Source organism: Taudactylus pleione, unplaced genomic scaffold (assembly GCF_031769625.1).
Source record: "Taudactylus pleione unplaced genomic scaffold, aTauple2 ptg001573l, whole genome shotgun sequence".
In the NCBI taxonomy this organism is placed as follows: domain Eukaryota; kingdom Metazoa; phylum Chordata; class Amphibia; order Anura; family Myobatrachidae; genus Taudactylus; species Taudactylus pleione.
The window spans coordinates 6752934-6769555 of NW_028285970.1; the positions used below are offsets into that span (position 1 = coordinate 6752934).

Here is a 16622-nt window from a genome sequence, read left to right on the forward strand (position 1 = left end):
CAACTAATTTAGATAGTTATTGGATATTTACTGGAGATTTGTGGTGGATAGGATTGCTTTTATGTGGTGGATAGGATTACCTTTCTAATTACACCCCTTGATAGTACAGCTTATGAACGTGTGTTCTGGTATAGCACATTAAAGCCTGTAGTAGTGGCAGGAAAGAATATCCTTTACCACCATATTTCACAATGCAGAAAAGAAGAAGGGGAGCAAACTGGTGCCAAAAATAAAAATAACAATGAAGAATTCCTTATAAGCACATGAACAAGCACTCAGCACACAGCTAGCAGGCTAACAAGTACACATATCAAGAAGGGACCAAGACAGGTTCCCAAACGCAGTCCTCAAGGCTCCCCAACAGTTCAGGTTTTAGAGACATCCATGGTTGAGCACAGGTGGTTATATCAAATTGACTGAGGTACTAATTAAGTCACCTGTGCTCAACCATGGATATCCCTAAAACCTGGACTGCTATGGTGTTTTATTCTATTGTATTCTGTTCAATATTCAAATCAACTTTGCTTTTTTACAAAGGGTACAACATGTGTCGGATAAATTTTATTTAATGTGGCCGGGAAGCATGTGCAATCTAACCAGATCAGAACCTTGTGTATAGTTTATTTAGCAGGATAAAAAAGCTGGGCGATACCGGTTCAATCGAACGGCAGATATATCGTGAGCTTGTCGGCGGATCTGTACCCCCAATATGTTGCATATTGCATTGGCTGTGCAGCACAGCAAATGGCTGATATATCTGCCGATCGCCCGTATACATGCTGCAGGGACCCGGCGCTGAGTGACCGTTCAACTGGGCAGGCAAACTGAAATACCTGCCCAGTTGGGATGTCAGGCCCAACATATTGGGTGGACAATTGGTAAGTGTACGTGCAACAAAAATGAATGTGAAGCCACCGGGGCTGTAAAAAGGAATAATCAATATACTGTATATACTAATTAAATTGTTACAGATGATGTTCTACGCAGCGGTTATGGTTGCTAGCCATAAGAGAAACACAAAAAGAAAGGAAACAACAGTGCTGTGGAACACTAAATTGATAAATTCTATTCATACATTTTTTTAATTATCAACTATGAGGAAATCCCGTTTGGGAAGAAACGGGTTAGGAATTTCCAAACAGGTGTCTTTTGATCACCACTGCGAGACATTGTTATTTGGCACTTGTCTCTACAAAGATACACTCAGCCGATTGGAACAGGTCAAGACAGGTGCCTTTCTATCTATCATACCAGTTGTCCTTTACGAGAGAGACAGAGTGGTTCCTGTCCCAAGGAGTTAACATACCTCATCAGTGTGCCGCTGCAGGACACCACAGGCGCTACCACAGCTGACGCACTTAAGAGGTTTACCTACAGCAAGTTACTAGCCGGGACACGGTAGGGGAGAGCGGACCCTGCCGCGAGTCTGACAGAGCCTGAGGTTTAGCGGTGAGTGGCAGGACATTAGTGTCCTAGGGATCTGATGTATCTGATGTCCCACAAAGAGCGTAATCATCTTGTACCTAAATGATAGTGCAGCATTCCCTTTATCCCTGAAATATTGGGGATAACTGTAACTAATCCCATACCGGATTCAATTTAAGGATTATGAAAACACCACATGTCTGTTTAAGACGTCTGAAAGCTATCTTTTCCGCTTGGAAGCTGCATGCACTTATTTATGCTTTATATATGGAAGGAAGTATATTATAAAGGATTCTCCAAGATATGGGATAATAAATAACCAGCATTAATCTCCATCTGATACAAATTATTGTGGTGGTCAAGACGAACTAATTACCCCGCTCCAGTGTCAGTTATTGGCTACTTCTCAACACTTTTTAAGGTTATATGTTTTTTAGACTTATTGCACATTTATATTCATATTTGTGTGTGTTTCACTGGCCAATGATGTCTGTTTTATATTAAATTCATCTTATATATTTTTAATAAATAGAATTAACTTACTTTTGGCATAGTTGATAAATTCTAATCATACATTTTTTAATTATTACTAATTATTATAAATTTAGTGTTCCACAGCGCTGTTGTTTCCTTTCTTTTTGTAAGTGTACATGCACTGACCAATCGTCAAATAGGTTGGCCAAACGTCCGGTCCGTCGAACTAGTGTGTACAGTACGATCATGTTTCAGGCATAGAGAAAAGGAGGGGGGGATTCAATTAGCTCTGACAATTTACTGAGTGTGAAAAAGGGTGGTAAGCCTTGGGCTTTAATGCCCGTGGCTATTCAATTAGAGCCGCTTTTTCTCGCCAGGTAAATTTACGGTTAATGAATGCGAACACATAAATTGCCGCAGCTAAATGAGTGCCCCCCATAATCATAAATGCTTTTCTAATCTTAATATAGGGTGAGGGAAATCGCTTTAGGAACCAGCTTTTTGTTTTTATTTTTTTTTAAGCTTCAAGCCAAATTTAGCAATCTTGACTATTTACGGGATACAAACTCTCCTGCCCTTGATTGTAGAAGCTGTGAATAGATCGCACATCGCATCCCCTGATCTTATGGTTCTGCAGAAAGATCAGTGGGTGCGACGTACGACCCCATGGGAGCGCGCTTGGCCCAACATCAGGGCCATACACAGTGCGATATAGCAGGCAAATCGCACCAATCAGTTGGATCACCTGCTTTATTGTCCAGTGTATGGGGGCCTAAAGCAACTGTCTCAGCTAGAAGAAGAGGCCACTGCCCTAACCAGTCCCAAATTCCCTCAATGACACGAACAGTCGAATGTGGGGTATACACTTGAACGATGTAACTTCCAACCGACCGACCTGACGATTTTCCAAACGATTGAGAAGATATGATATTGTACATACACTCTAAAACATTGTTCCTTTCCGAACAATAGGTCTATTCAGAAGATCGTGAGTTACCAATCATGTCTTTGTATACACCATCAGGTCATCCATACACACTACACATTAGCGACTTATCTTCCAGATATAATGCATCTGCACCTCAGCCAATGCAATATATCTGTAGCAGACGTCTTTGAAAGATGAATTGGGTGTACACACTAAAAGATGGTTGGGACAAAATGTTGTTGATGTCTACCCAGCATAAGTCACTGGGGCAGACTCAATGCCAACAAGTACATCTTGCAATACTCTTTGCTAGACCTTTTTATCTTTTGTTTTTGTACAAAATAAAACAATAAAACACAAAATAAAATTTTATTTTAACTGGAATTGAGATAGTAGAGAGAATGTCCTACTTACCTATCTTGAGACCTGTCAGATTGACAGAGAACATAAAGTAAAATAGCATTTTGCATTGTAACTTACACCATTTAATACTAACTCAATATTTAAAAAAGAAACCACAAAAACATGTATGCACATTTGATCAGGTTTATCAACTATGAGGAAATCCCGTTTGGGAAGAAACGGGTTAGGAATTTCCAAACAGGTGTCTTTTGATCACCACTGCGAGACATTGTTTAATGAACTAAACATGTGTCATTATCATGTCATCGATGAATTCAGGAAATAGCAATATACACTTAGATATCTACACACGGTATGCACCAATGCTAATAGTGCCTCAGCTCTGATTGCTGACTTCAGAAAGGGATAACTGGTTTGCTTACTTTATATACATCTCTGAATTGTTCATGGCTATCTGTGTTACCATCCCATCAAGGAGTTTCTGGATATTATCATACCCCAGGTGGCCTAGTAGCCACACCTCCACAGACTGGCTCGAAAGAGGCCGCCATCACATAACATTCCTCTGTGTCTAGGACATACAGTTGCTGGCACTGGGTTGCTGTTACAGTCCCTGTTATTTTGTGCATACACACTTGCCCTCTGTGAACTTGAATCCTTTATCTTCTAGCACACTTATGGTCCCCAAATCTGGTACAGACACCACATCCTAGATGATTTCACCTTTAATTTTCAGGCGTACCGTGATTGTCCAGACTGGGTCTGCGATCCCTCCGACTGGTATAGTGTCACACGAGCTCAATGCTGTATACCATTCTTGATTGCAGCTGGAATGCCTTTTGGCTCCCAAATTTATGTACCAGCAATCTATTCTGCAACTGTCTTACACTTAAAGCAGACTCATTTCTTTTTTCACTCTAATTTTGCATGCCATTTGATTCTCTCTTGAGTCTGCATTCAGCGGCTTTATGTCCCACTTTGTGACATATGAAACACTTGTACTTAGGCCTTTTGGGCTTAGTGTCCTTTGTGAGTAAAGCAGAACTCTCAGCATTTGTCTCGACCAGTAAGCGTTCTTAAACTGCAGCAGCTTAGCCCTCACAATCTCTGATGATACCTTGGTCATAGAGGTTTCCAAAGCCACTAAAAGGTGCGTACACACACACAACGATTTTTTGAACGATTTAAAAATAACGACGAAGTTATCGTTCAATTGTTCAAAAAAATCGTTCAGTGTAAAACGATAATCGATTATCGTTCATGCGCGTTCACGTTTGTCGATTGTAGTTTGAAGTTCAGTCAGACTGGCCAACTGAACGATTTTCAATAGAAGTTGCAACATTTTTCATTCAACACACAGAAAATTGTTTATTAAGTAAAGTAAAAGCAACTACTTTGTAAAACAATTTTCGTTCACTCTTTCAAGGGAAAAACTGACCGAAAATCGTTCAATGAAAATCGTTCATTACTTACATAGTTGTGTGTGTATGCACCTTTAGAAATCAAATTCAGGCGTCAGATTTTGCAGCATCGCCATTGCAACCTCCTCCATCTGGACTCCTACAGATGTCAATTGCGGAACTCTGGACATCTGGTCAATGTACTCGTTCATGTCTCCGCTTGCACGTAGTTTGGTGCTGTACAGTGTATGCCTCAAGTTTATCCTCCTCATCAGACCATTATCTTCACATGCTTACGCTGCCCGCAGGGCAATCCACCTCATGTGCTGACGCTTTCTGTGAATTATAAAATACACGTGCTGGTCCACAGCTAGGCCAATGGTTCTCATGGCTCTATCTACTTCATCAGAATTTTGATTATCACTTGGATAATTTATGATCAATCACAACTTTTTCGCTTTAGCTGCATCTCCATAGCGAATTTACACAAGGCGTAAGTCTCTGAGCCTCTCAGTTTTACAAAGCTCATGCCGGCTATTGCACTGTGCATGTTCTGTCTTAATCCAAATAAAGGACTTTTCTCTATTCTTCACACTCATGGCACTGGGCCTATAACCTATTGGTTACAATGGGTGTCAGTGGAAAGTGAAATGGATGTAAGTTCACTCAGATGTACTTAACCAGTATGGCACATTTATTTTATTAAAAGCAGGGTACATAGGGTTAACAGCAGTTATAGCAGTAGAGAACAGTAATGGCTGTAAGTAACGGTAACAGTAGCAGGTCTCTTATTATGCACAGTGGCACGAACAGAGGCCCTGATTCAGAGCCGGACGCCGGACTCTGAGTGCTCGCTCTGAATCAGGGCCGGGATATATATTTTTTTTTTTAGAACAGCCTCCTGGCCGCTCGCATAGCTGTGGGTGACCACCCACAGCTATAGCGAGCGGCCAGGAAGATGGTCGCGATGGTCAAGACCATCGCGACCATCAGGCTTGCGACAAGACCCCTGTGGTAGGGTCTCATTGCGGCAAGCCCCAGAGAGATTTCGGCTCTAACAGAGCCGAAATCTCTCCCACTGATATCACTTGTGATGTCAGTGGGGCCGCCCCCAAACGGAGGCGTTCACATGGGAACGCCTCCATTTGGGCAGCCACTCCCCCGGCCCGCCCACCAAAGGGGTCATGCTATCACTCAACATCGACAGCACGCCCCCTTTGGTACGAAACCCGGAGCGACGGATTGCCCGTCGCTATCCGGGTCTCGCGCATGCGCATGACGGAGCCGGCTCATTGGTGCGCATGCGCACTGGCCCACCATCGACCCAGTTGTGAGCGCACATCGCTTGCGACCGGGTCAGAATCGGGCCCAGAATTCAAGAATGCTCACTGGCACAACAGTGATGTCAACCCGCCTGTGCATCAATATACAGGTGGAGACCGTACAGGAGCGTAATCCTCTCAAACACTCCATGTAATACAAGCAAAAACATAATAAAGTAGTTGATTAAATATATTTTTCAAATAAACCGTTACCTTAATAAAGTACCAAGAACACATTTGATTCTGATTCAAGCTGGATATACACTATACGATGTGCAACTCAGCAACGATGCGAACACACCGCACAATGTGTTGTTAAAGACGGATCAGGGGTACATACTATACGATGTGTATGATATTATATTCTGATCCGCGTCAGAACAACATATAGCATGACATATCATATAGTGTGTACACAGCTTTACAATACTATTTTTTTGGGGGGGACTTTAGTCACTGAACATTTTACCATTTTCAATTGATCTACAAAAAATATTCCAATTTCACCTAAAAGGGGTAGGGAGTGGTCTGAATACAGTGCACACTATTTCTATTCCTTTTGCTGATCACAATTCATTGCTGACTGGCAATCTTATGGACACATCGAAATTATATATCGTATGATGCATCGTATAGCCAGCTTAATCCAATCACCCCAATTGTTTGCCAAGCCAGATGCTACAAACACAAATTCATACACAGAAGCATTTGATAGCACCTGATTTCTACTTGAGTTCGGCAGGTGCCCTAAATTGCAACTCACTTGCTATAGAAGTATCCAACTCATTTCATTTTTCAACGCTATTATGCTCCACAAACCGTGAGATCCTGCCCAGTGCTCGCTTACAGTGTTATAAGGGGGCAGGTCACTACCACCCACCACATAGGCAGACTGCTTTCCTGAAATATTTTGTGCTGCAGAGAACATCCACTTCAAATCTGGGGACATGTGGATGTGCTGGAGAAAATCACAAAAGCTGCTTTCCTCCTAGTCCAAAGCACATTAAAAATACATTTATCAGTGTTTTAAAGTAACAGTCATTTAAAAAGGCAAAATTCAACCTGGTTTTGCCAGGCTGTAACTAGGGTGGTGCGGCCGGTGCCGCTCCATAGAACGGAGAATGCTCTGGGGGCGGACCCAGCTGCTGCTGCAATATCTATTTGCCGGGTGCCCGCTGCGATGTATATCAGCAGTGTACCCGGCTGTCCTGACTGCTGTGAGGGTTGTTGAATAGATCCCCTTCAGTAGGTTCATCTATGGAAGGGATCTATGCACAACCCTGCTGTGAGCTCCGCCTCCCCCGGACTCCCACATGGCGCATTGGCTTTAAGGAGAGACGTCATGACGTCTCCAATGACTCAAGTCACACAGTGCATGCAAGGGATCGACCAGCTGTTTGTCGCGGCGCGGAAATGCGGCACGGCACTGAGAGGCTCTCTCTGCAGCATCATGTCAGGTCAGTCAATTGTTAGTTTTGGCCGGGTAGGTGGTGTGTGTGTGTTGTATGTATGTGCGTGTGGAGTCCCAGGGAAATTGGGGGTTGTTTGGTGGCATCATGGTTATATAAAATAAACTATATCTGCACTGACATTGCCAGTGTGGTCCAATTGGCCAGGTGGGTGCTGTGCAGTCCTGGGAGAAGAGTGTGGAAAATAGTAATATGAAATACTAACAGCACTGGATTTTTTTTTTCTTTGGAAATAAACTATCACTATTTTCCATTTTATTTGTTAAATGTGAATATTAATTGTTGAAAAATGACAGGGGAAGGAGGGGGGGGGCACAGATACTCTTTCACACAGAGGGCCCCAGAATGTCTAGTTACGGCACTGTTGGGCTGTCTCACACGGAACTCGTCGATGCCTGCAGTCTGCAGTCTATTTCATTTACCCCGAAGGGTCTTATGCAGAGTTGAATGTGAATCAGCCGTAGATGCTCCTGCAGATATAAATGTGTAGATTTCCATATTTTTGAACAGTGAACCTGGAAACCTTGAACCATTTGGGACATTTTTAATTAACTGCGAGAGGTTTCGAAGGCTAATTGAATCTGCCACTTTCAGATGACGGACTATATAGGATTCATGAGATATTTTCTCTTGGTTGCAAAATTTAGCTTCAAGTCTATAATACTTCTGTTAATCTAGAGGTTTATAAATAAAAACAATAAAAAAAAATAAAAAGGGGGGGGGGGGGGGCCGGAAAAAAAAAATGTAAACAATCAGCAAATGTTCAAAACGAAAAAAAAAAGGCACTGCATTACACCTGTAATTACATGGATACATGGACCATCCTGATAGATGTGTGCCTACAGTAATCAGTGCATACAGTAACTAAGCAGAATTCGGAGCCAAGCAGAGGAGAGATGACAGGTGGTACCTGTCACAAGATTATCCTCTAGTGCCGCCTGTTACCTCTCTGCTAAGCAAATAAAACAGAGTTGAAATCAGAATTATGCTCTCATGCAAAAGCGAAAGATATTATTCATCCTTTCGAAAATGTGTAAGAGCCATCGGTACATTATGTGTATAGTCTGATTAAAGAAAAAAAAAAAAAAAAACATAACTTTGTTGTATTGGAGCAATGAATAATCGATTTCAGGGAGTAACGCTACTGAAGGACCACGCTCGGAGTTTGGAGCAAATTAGCCATCCTACTGATCCGGCGGGGGCTAGCCAATTAACCCCGAAAGCCAGGACTTATCGGGGATTTTGTGTCACCTGCCTCAGACAGGCAAAACAAAGTCATCTCCATTTTCATTGCCACGATCACGAAAATATACAGGTTTCACGGACCCTGTGTGTTTTTGGACGTTAAACTGTTCATTTTTCTCGTGAAAAACAGGCCCGATGACATAGTTAAAAGCCTTTTTTTTTTTTTCGCAAGAAAAATGTATGGGGCTAGTTAGGATACCGGCCTAAAGGTGCCATTTTTACAGTCTGGCAAAGCAATTTTGCACTGGATTTAAAATGTGCGAACAGATTTAGAGTTGGTGGCACCTCATAGCTGAACTCTGAATTTTAACAAAAAATTTAAAAATAATACATTTTTTTTTAATAAATTGTAGACCCCATAATCCTTTTCATATCTAAAGGTGGGTATCCACTACCCGATTAAACAGAGCGATTGAACGACAATGACATTGTTATCGTTCAATCGCTTGTTAATCTGGCATACATTGGGCAGCTTAATGTCAAAAACGACCAGCGATGCGCGCTCCCGCTGGTCATTTTTGACATCTATAATTGCTCGAACATGCTGGCCATGTAGGCACAGCACAGACTGTGAAACGACTGCATGATTACAATGTCGTAATTTGTAGTCGTTTCAGTCTGCTAGTTGATACGCACCTTAATAGTTTGTTAGACAACTTCCCTAGTTCATCTAATGAGTCCAATATAAATGAGGTTGTTCAATTAGGAAGCAGACATTTGTATGACTCTTTCTATAACTGGCCCCACTGACGTGTAAGAGAACCAACATAACATTTGAAACACTGCAAATAGCTAGTCAGTGGTGACTGAGCATGCCCATCCCATAAATATTCAGAATCAAATTCAATATTCATTAAGATGCAAAAAAAGTGCCCTTAAATGATGGCAAGATATAAGATAGTAGTTATATTTTAAATTTATTATGTACATTTATCCTAAGAAAAGAAATTGGAGTAACATGCTAACTGATCTATAAATCCTTTAAAAGCAAGCCACTTTCATAGCATTGTAGCCATACTGTCATTTTTGTGAAACATCTATTAGAAACCATAGTAACATATGTATAAATATTTGCGTACGTTGCATTATCCTTGTGTCATAAAATATAATCTGTAAAGGGTACTATGCATTTGAGGGACACACCAACCCTGCTCCCTATTTTTCTCCACACTTTTACCCTGTGTGGTATACGTGGGAGGTGGGCGATGGATGGCTGAGGAAGGTGCTGCATACAGAGGAGTTAGAGGTCAGTCTCAGTGGGAAGAGTTGGGAGAATGTCTCAGTGGGGATACGGTCAGCATGTCGACAGTACAACATTGACAGTTATGATGCCGACATGGTTGACATTCAGACAGCTAAAATTGTTACATTGCAAATGTTGACTTTTTGTGAAAATGCCAAAATTAGCTTTAGGGTTAGAAAGATACTTAGAACGGCAAACCGTAGGTTTGCTACATTAGTCGCAACCGTCAGTCTAGGGTTCTTACCTCCACAACAGCCGCTCCGCTGATTGTCAACGCTATTAGCAGGGTGACATTCCAAACATGTCAACATTATGACTGTGTTGACATGATGACTCATGCCGCCATGATGAATGTCAACATTCTAACCATCGACAAACTATATAAAACCCGCTCTGTGCTGTAACTCCACACTGCAAGCCTGTCCCTGACAAGGAGAAGTGGCAGGCAACGCAGCATTATGGATGGTAAGAAGCATGCAGTACATTCTGAAAGTTAAATTAAACACCCCATCCACCTCTTCCCAAATATCAGCCAAGGTTTGAGATTTACTGTACCAGAGCAGCTCTGCATTTATCAAAATTTGGAATTTGATCAAAATCTGATTTCTGATAAAATTGCCATTTTAAATCCCACTGGCAAAATCAGTTTAATAATTATGGTTTGAAATCCTGCCTGAAAAAAAAATAAAAAAAACCTATGAAAAAGTGCGTGGCATCCATTCAGTTCTGGGAGAGGGCTGGGGGAAGCCCAGCTGGTGAAGAAGTGCTGGGGGAAGCCCCCAGCCTGACGTTACATAGGAGGCGTGCTGTGTGGGCACAACCCTAAATAACGTAATTTGGGGGACGTGGCCAATGGTAATTAAGCCACACACCCCATTTTTGCCCAAGGGCGATGATTACCCAGGCGGCACAGTGCGCAGCTACCCCTGGAGCCGGCCCTGAGCTTCATAAACAAACCCATAAGGCAGTGGTTCACAAACTTTTTTAAACCAGGGCGCCCTAGAGTATCAGCATTGTTTTCACGGCACCCCTAATCCAAAAATTTGATATTGAGAAAAAAATGTAGTAAAGAGAAGTAAATTGTGCTTACTTGTCACCCTTAGGGTCAGTTATGTGGTGGTGGACAGGTTTGCGCTTCTGTTTGTCACATATTTACATTACATTGACCATAAATAATTTGATTTGGTGCTGGACCACCAACCTGAGGCACCCCTGCAAGTGTCCTGAGGCACCCCAGGGTGCTGTGTGGCACAGTTTGGGAACCACTGCCATAAGGAACGACGTCCTGTCAGTCAGTCATTCCTTTGGGCACTACATAAATGTTACATTTATTTTCCTAGGTTTACCCAAATGATACATTACAGAACAGGCTGACAGTCATTCATCCCATTTATATTCATTTATATTCAATCCATGAACGGTGGATTTAAAGACAGTGTGGATGGATCATGGAAGAAAAAGCAGAATGAAAAGGCTGTATGGCCAAGAGGCCACTCACCTCTGAGTAGCAGCGTGTTCCACTGTAAACTCAGTTTGTACAAACTTGTGCCATATACATATATATACCTACACATACAGACACGTGAACTTACCATGTTTCGCTCAGAGGAGTACTGTATCCTTAGTGTGTCCATTGCCCGGATCATAGACTGCATGGCAGTAAATATGTTTTGGTAAACCAGATTTGTGAATCCTCTCCGGTCTTCATCTGTGTATCCAGATCCATGAATAATTCTCATCTGCTTAATGAACGTGCTTTTCCCACTCTCACCAGTGCCTGTTGGTAATGAAAGGAGGATTGTCAGAAGATCATACATATCCAATATTTACAAGAAGTCTAGAGACAGTATGTTTTGAGCAAAAATAAATATTTCTGGAAGATCTCATTGGTGATTGGGGTAGAGTGAACATGGTAAAAGACCCATTTAGTTCAATGCGAATATTGAGTACATCTTAACACTACATAACTTAGTCTTCAATATGGCTTCCAGTGGGGAAGGGGATTTAATTCATAGCTATCCTTCGCCAACTATTATGCTAGAAAGACTCCTCTATGTGTACAAGGGAATATTAGCAAACTTACTGGTTGCAAAGTGCCTATTGCTTAAATGCACTCCGGGTAAAAGAGGGAGGGGGGATGCCAACAGGGGATCGGAAAAGCAGGGTCAGCCTACAGTTATCCTCTCCCAGGAGCTGTGCTCTGCAGCAAAAGTCTGTCTGTGCATGAACCGGTCTGATCCTCACTGACAGCAGCCTCGGCGGGACCTGCTTTCTTGGCACAGCCGTGCTGTGTGCAACAGGAAAGGGACAGATCTGCAACAAGTAAATTAGGGTATGGTGGTGGGTAGTTGGTAGGTAATAATAATAGGGGGGAAAGGGGTTAATAATTTAATGGGGTTAATTAGGATTTTTTTAACGAGACTGAGTGATGTAATTAGGAGTTTAATGCGGTTTGCAGTATATAGCAGTCACTAATGCTGTTTGTAGTACATGGCAGTCTCTATTGTCATTTGTAGTAATAGGTCAGTCACTAATGCCATGTGTAGTAATAGGGCAGTCACTAATGCTGTGTATTGTATATGGCAGTCACTAATGCTGTATATAGTATATGGCAGTCAATGATGCGGTGTATAGAATATGGCAGTCAATGATGCGGTGTACAGTATATGGCAGGGATACTGTCTGTAGTATACTGCACACAAGAATGCAGTCTCTTGTATAGGATAGTCACTAATGCTGTGCGCAGTAGTGGCTCCAGGCACGGGCAAGCCGGTCCGTCGCCCGGAGCACTACTGTTTCCGGAGGGCGCAGTTAACGCCCACCACCCACCCAGCTGTATAGGACATATTTAAGCACAGGGGGGAGGGAGAGGAGGAGGGAAGGGGCGGCAACACAGGGACGGCGCTGGGCGCAGCACTGCCTAGTGCCGGCCCTGGCTGTGCGTAGTATCATAGGGCAGTCACTGATGCTGTCTATGGCAGTCACTGACGCTGGTTGTAGAATATGGCAGTCACTTATGCTGTCTGTAGAATATGGCAGTCACTGATGCTGCCTGTAGAATATGGCAGTCACTGATGCTGTCTGTAGAATATGGCAGTCACTAGTGCTGTCTGTAGAATATGGCAGTCACTGATGCTGTCTGTAGAATATGGCAGTCACTAATGCAGTCTATAGAATATGGCAGTCACTAATGCCGTCTATAGAATATGGCAGTCACTGATGCTGTCTATGGCAGTCACTGACGCTGGTTGTAGAATATGGCAGTCACTGATGCTGTCTGTAGAATATGGCAGTCACTGATGCTGTCTGTAGAATATGTCAGTTACTGATGCTGTCTGTAGAATATGGCAGTCACTGATGCTGTCTGTGGTATATGGCAGTCACTAGTGCTGTCTGTAGAATATGGCAGTCACTGATGCTGTCTGTAGAATATGGCAGTCACTAATGCAGTCTATAGAATATGGCAGTCACTAATGCCGTCTATAGAATATGGCAGTCACTGATGCTGTCTATGGCAGTCACTGACGCTGGTTGTAGAATATGGCAGTCACTGATGCTGTCTGTAGAATATGGCAATCACTGATGCTGTCTGTAGAATATGGCAGTTACTGATGCTGTCTATGGCAGTCACTGACGCTGGTTGTAGAATATGGCAGTCACTGATGCTGTCTGTAGAATATGGCAGTCACTGATGCCGTCTATAGAATATGGCAGTCACTGATGCTGTCTATGGCAGTCACTGACGCTGGTTGTAGAATATGGCAGTCACTGATGCTGTCTATGGCAGTCACTGACGCTGGTTGTAGAATATGGCAGTCACTGATGCTGTCTGTAGAATATGGCAGTCACTGATGCTGTCTGTAGAATATGGCAGTTACTGATGCTGCCTGTAGAATATGGCAGTCACTGATGCTGTCTGTAGAATATGGCAGTCACTAGTGCTGTCTGTAGAATATGGCAGTCACTGATGCTGTCTGTAGAATATGGCAGTCACTAATGCAGTCTATAGAATATGGCAGTCACTAATGCCGTCTATAGAATATGGCAGTCACTGATGCTGTCTATGGCAGTCACTGACGCTGGTTGTAGAATATGGCAGTCACTGATGCTGTCTGTAGAATATGGCAGTCACTGATGCTGTCTGTAGAATATGGCAGTTACTGATGCAGTCTATAGAATATGGCAGTCACTAATGCCGTCTATAGAATATGGCAGTCACTGATGCTGTCTATGGCAGTCACTGACGCTGGTTGTAGAATATGGCAGTCACTGATGCTGTCTGTAGAATATGGCAGTCACTGATGCTGTCTGTAGAATATGGCAGTTACTGATGCTGTCTGTAGAATATGGCAGTCACTGATGCTGTCTGTGGTATATGGCAGTCACTGATGCGGTCTGTGGTATATGGCAGTCACTGATGCTGTCTGTGGTATATGGCAGTCACAGATGCAGTCTGTAGAATATGGCAGTCACAGATGCAGTCTGTAGAATATGGCAGTCACTAATGCCGTCTGTGGTAAATGGCAGTCACTAATGCTGTCTGTAGGATATAGTGGTCATTTAGGTAGAGGGTTACTCATATTTACTTGAAAGGGACATAAGGCGAGGTGATCTATTCGCTTGGGTGACAGAAAGACTTTCTTCACCCCTGAAGCTGTACCGAAATTGTTCTGAGAAACTATTGTAACTGCCATCTTATGATGTAGATAGAAATTTGGGGAAAAACAAAGTTTTCCTATAACCTTCCAATAAGAATATTAAACATATAAGAAATACAGAGATGCTCTTTGGAAGGAGTGAGTGTGGGAAGCCTTTCAGGCACTACCAGGTCTCTGCCGGGTGAAAGAGTCGCATGACACAGCAATCCGTCGCCGACAGCTGTAGGCTGCCAGCAACAAAGAAGAAGACACTTCTGAGGAGGGTGATTGTTGCTGGACCTCGCCAGAGGGGTAAGTAATGTTGAATACCAGTGGCATATTCATTAGTAATGCAATACTAAACAAATTATACCGGTGGTTATAACGTACCTTCTTGAATGGTGCCCATAATTTGAAAATATGAAGCCATTAACCATTTCAAGTGGTGTGAAACTAAACTTTGTTCATGATGAAAATAAAAAGACCTCAGTGTGTCATTGAACACTGGGGCACTAGGATTGTTAAACTACTTCTAATAATAATTAGTGTGCATAGCCTACAGTAGATTCAACTGGTTATGGATTGATAGGTCTACAGCAGTGGTTCTTAAACTCGGTCCTTAGGACCCCACACAGTTCACGTTTTCCAGATCACCCAGCAGGTGCACAGGTGTACTCATTACTCACTTACACATTTTAAAAGATCAACAGGTGGAGCTCATTATTTCACTAGTAATTCTGTGAGGAGACATGGAAAACATGCACTGTTTGGGGTCCTGAGGACAGAGTTTGAGAACTTGTGGTCTACAGTAAACAGGTATACAATGTCTAGATAGACACCAGATGTTAGACAGGCAATAGGTCGACAGGGATAAAAGGTCGACACACCAAAGGTGGACATGTAAGAAAGTCGACAGGTACAAATGGTCGACATGGTCAAAAGGTCTACATGCATATGGTCGACATGTTTTTTTTTTTTTTTTTCTAACCCTAATCTTAACCCTAACCCTTTCCTTGGTGCCTAACCCTAACCGTCCCTTCTAGTGCCTAACCCTAACAAAACAAAATTATAATGGGTTGACAATTTCATGTCGACCATTTGCATGTTGACCCTTTGACCCTGTCAACCATTTGTACCTGTCGACCTTCTTACATGTCTACCTTTAGTGTGTCAAGCTATTGTCCCTGTCGACCCTTTGTCCCTGTCTAACATCTGGTGTCTATCTAGACATTGTCTACCTTTTTACTGTAGATCTACAGACCGGATACCGATTCAACTAGTGGGTATAGAAAAGGTACAAGGTACCAGTCACTGGGTAAGAACGATCACTTTCAGGAACTGTACTAATGTCACTTCTAGATAACACACCAAAAAGGATAAAGATCCAAATAAGAAGTACAGTTTTGTCAACACAGGAAGCCTTTCAAGTAGGCCTGCACATTCCAGTCATTAATGTGTCAGAATGAAGGAGCCAAGGCACATGCATACATCTATATCTTTCATAAACAACCCTCTTCATATATATTTGAAATATTTGTAAGAAGCTTTTAATTTTGAGGGAATGTTTATTTATTCACACTTTTACAAATCTGCCTGCATATTGTCACGAAGCTTCTACATGGATGCCAAGTGTCTATAGTGTATTTGACTAAGCCATTTACTAGCAACAACGAGTAAACACAGCACTCTACCTCTGGTGCAAAGCTACAACATGCAAGACAGGGATAAAGCAGAATAGCCTGCTTAGGTATGCACCATTTGAGAAAATGCTTTAGACTTAGAAATCTTAATTAAAATCAAGATAAATTACTACCGTAGTTAGAATGAGTGTTATGTTATACACGCATGCTCATTGATTAGTTATTTGTTGTATTTAGCAAATACTCTAGCGATATGTAGCAAAATATGTCATCGTGGTGGTTCAGTGGTCATATGAGGGACCTTGATTGTTATTGGTACACATTATATTCTAATAGGTTAATTAAATTCTGGGCAATGGCCAAGAACAGCCTCCAGAACAGTTCGGGGAAGGTACTTTGCAGCCAATATCTTCACTAATTTTTCCTTGCACCCATTAGAGACGTGCATGGAAGCTAGTGATTAATGACTACTGTAA

The 16622-nt window shown here is 42.4% G+C and overlaps 1 protein-coding gene across 1 annotated transcript in view; it reads right to left on the reverse strand.

The window, feature by feature from the left end:
* The window catches only part of LOC148442317 (guanine nucleotide-binding protein subunit alpha-14), a 152615-nt gene that overhangs the window by 77382 nt on the left and 58611 nt on the right, over nucleotides 1–16622 (reverse strand). The window contains exon 2 of the mRNA XM_088464071.1: nucleotides 11462–11646. Within this exon, the coding sequence (XP_088320197.1) occupies nucleotides 11462–11646 (185 nt within the window). The remainder of the gene's footprint in view (nucleotides 1–11461; nucleotides 11647–16622) is intronic.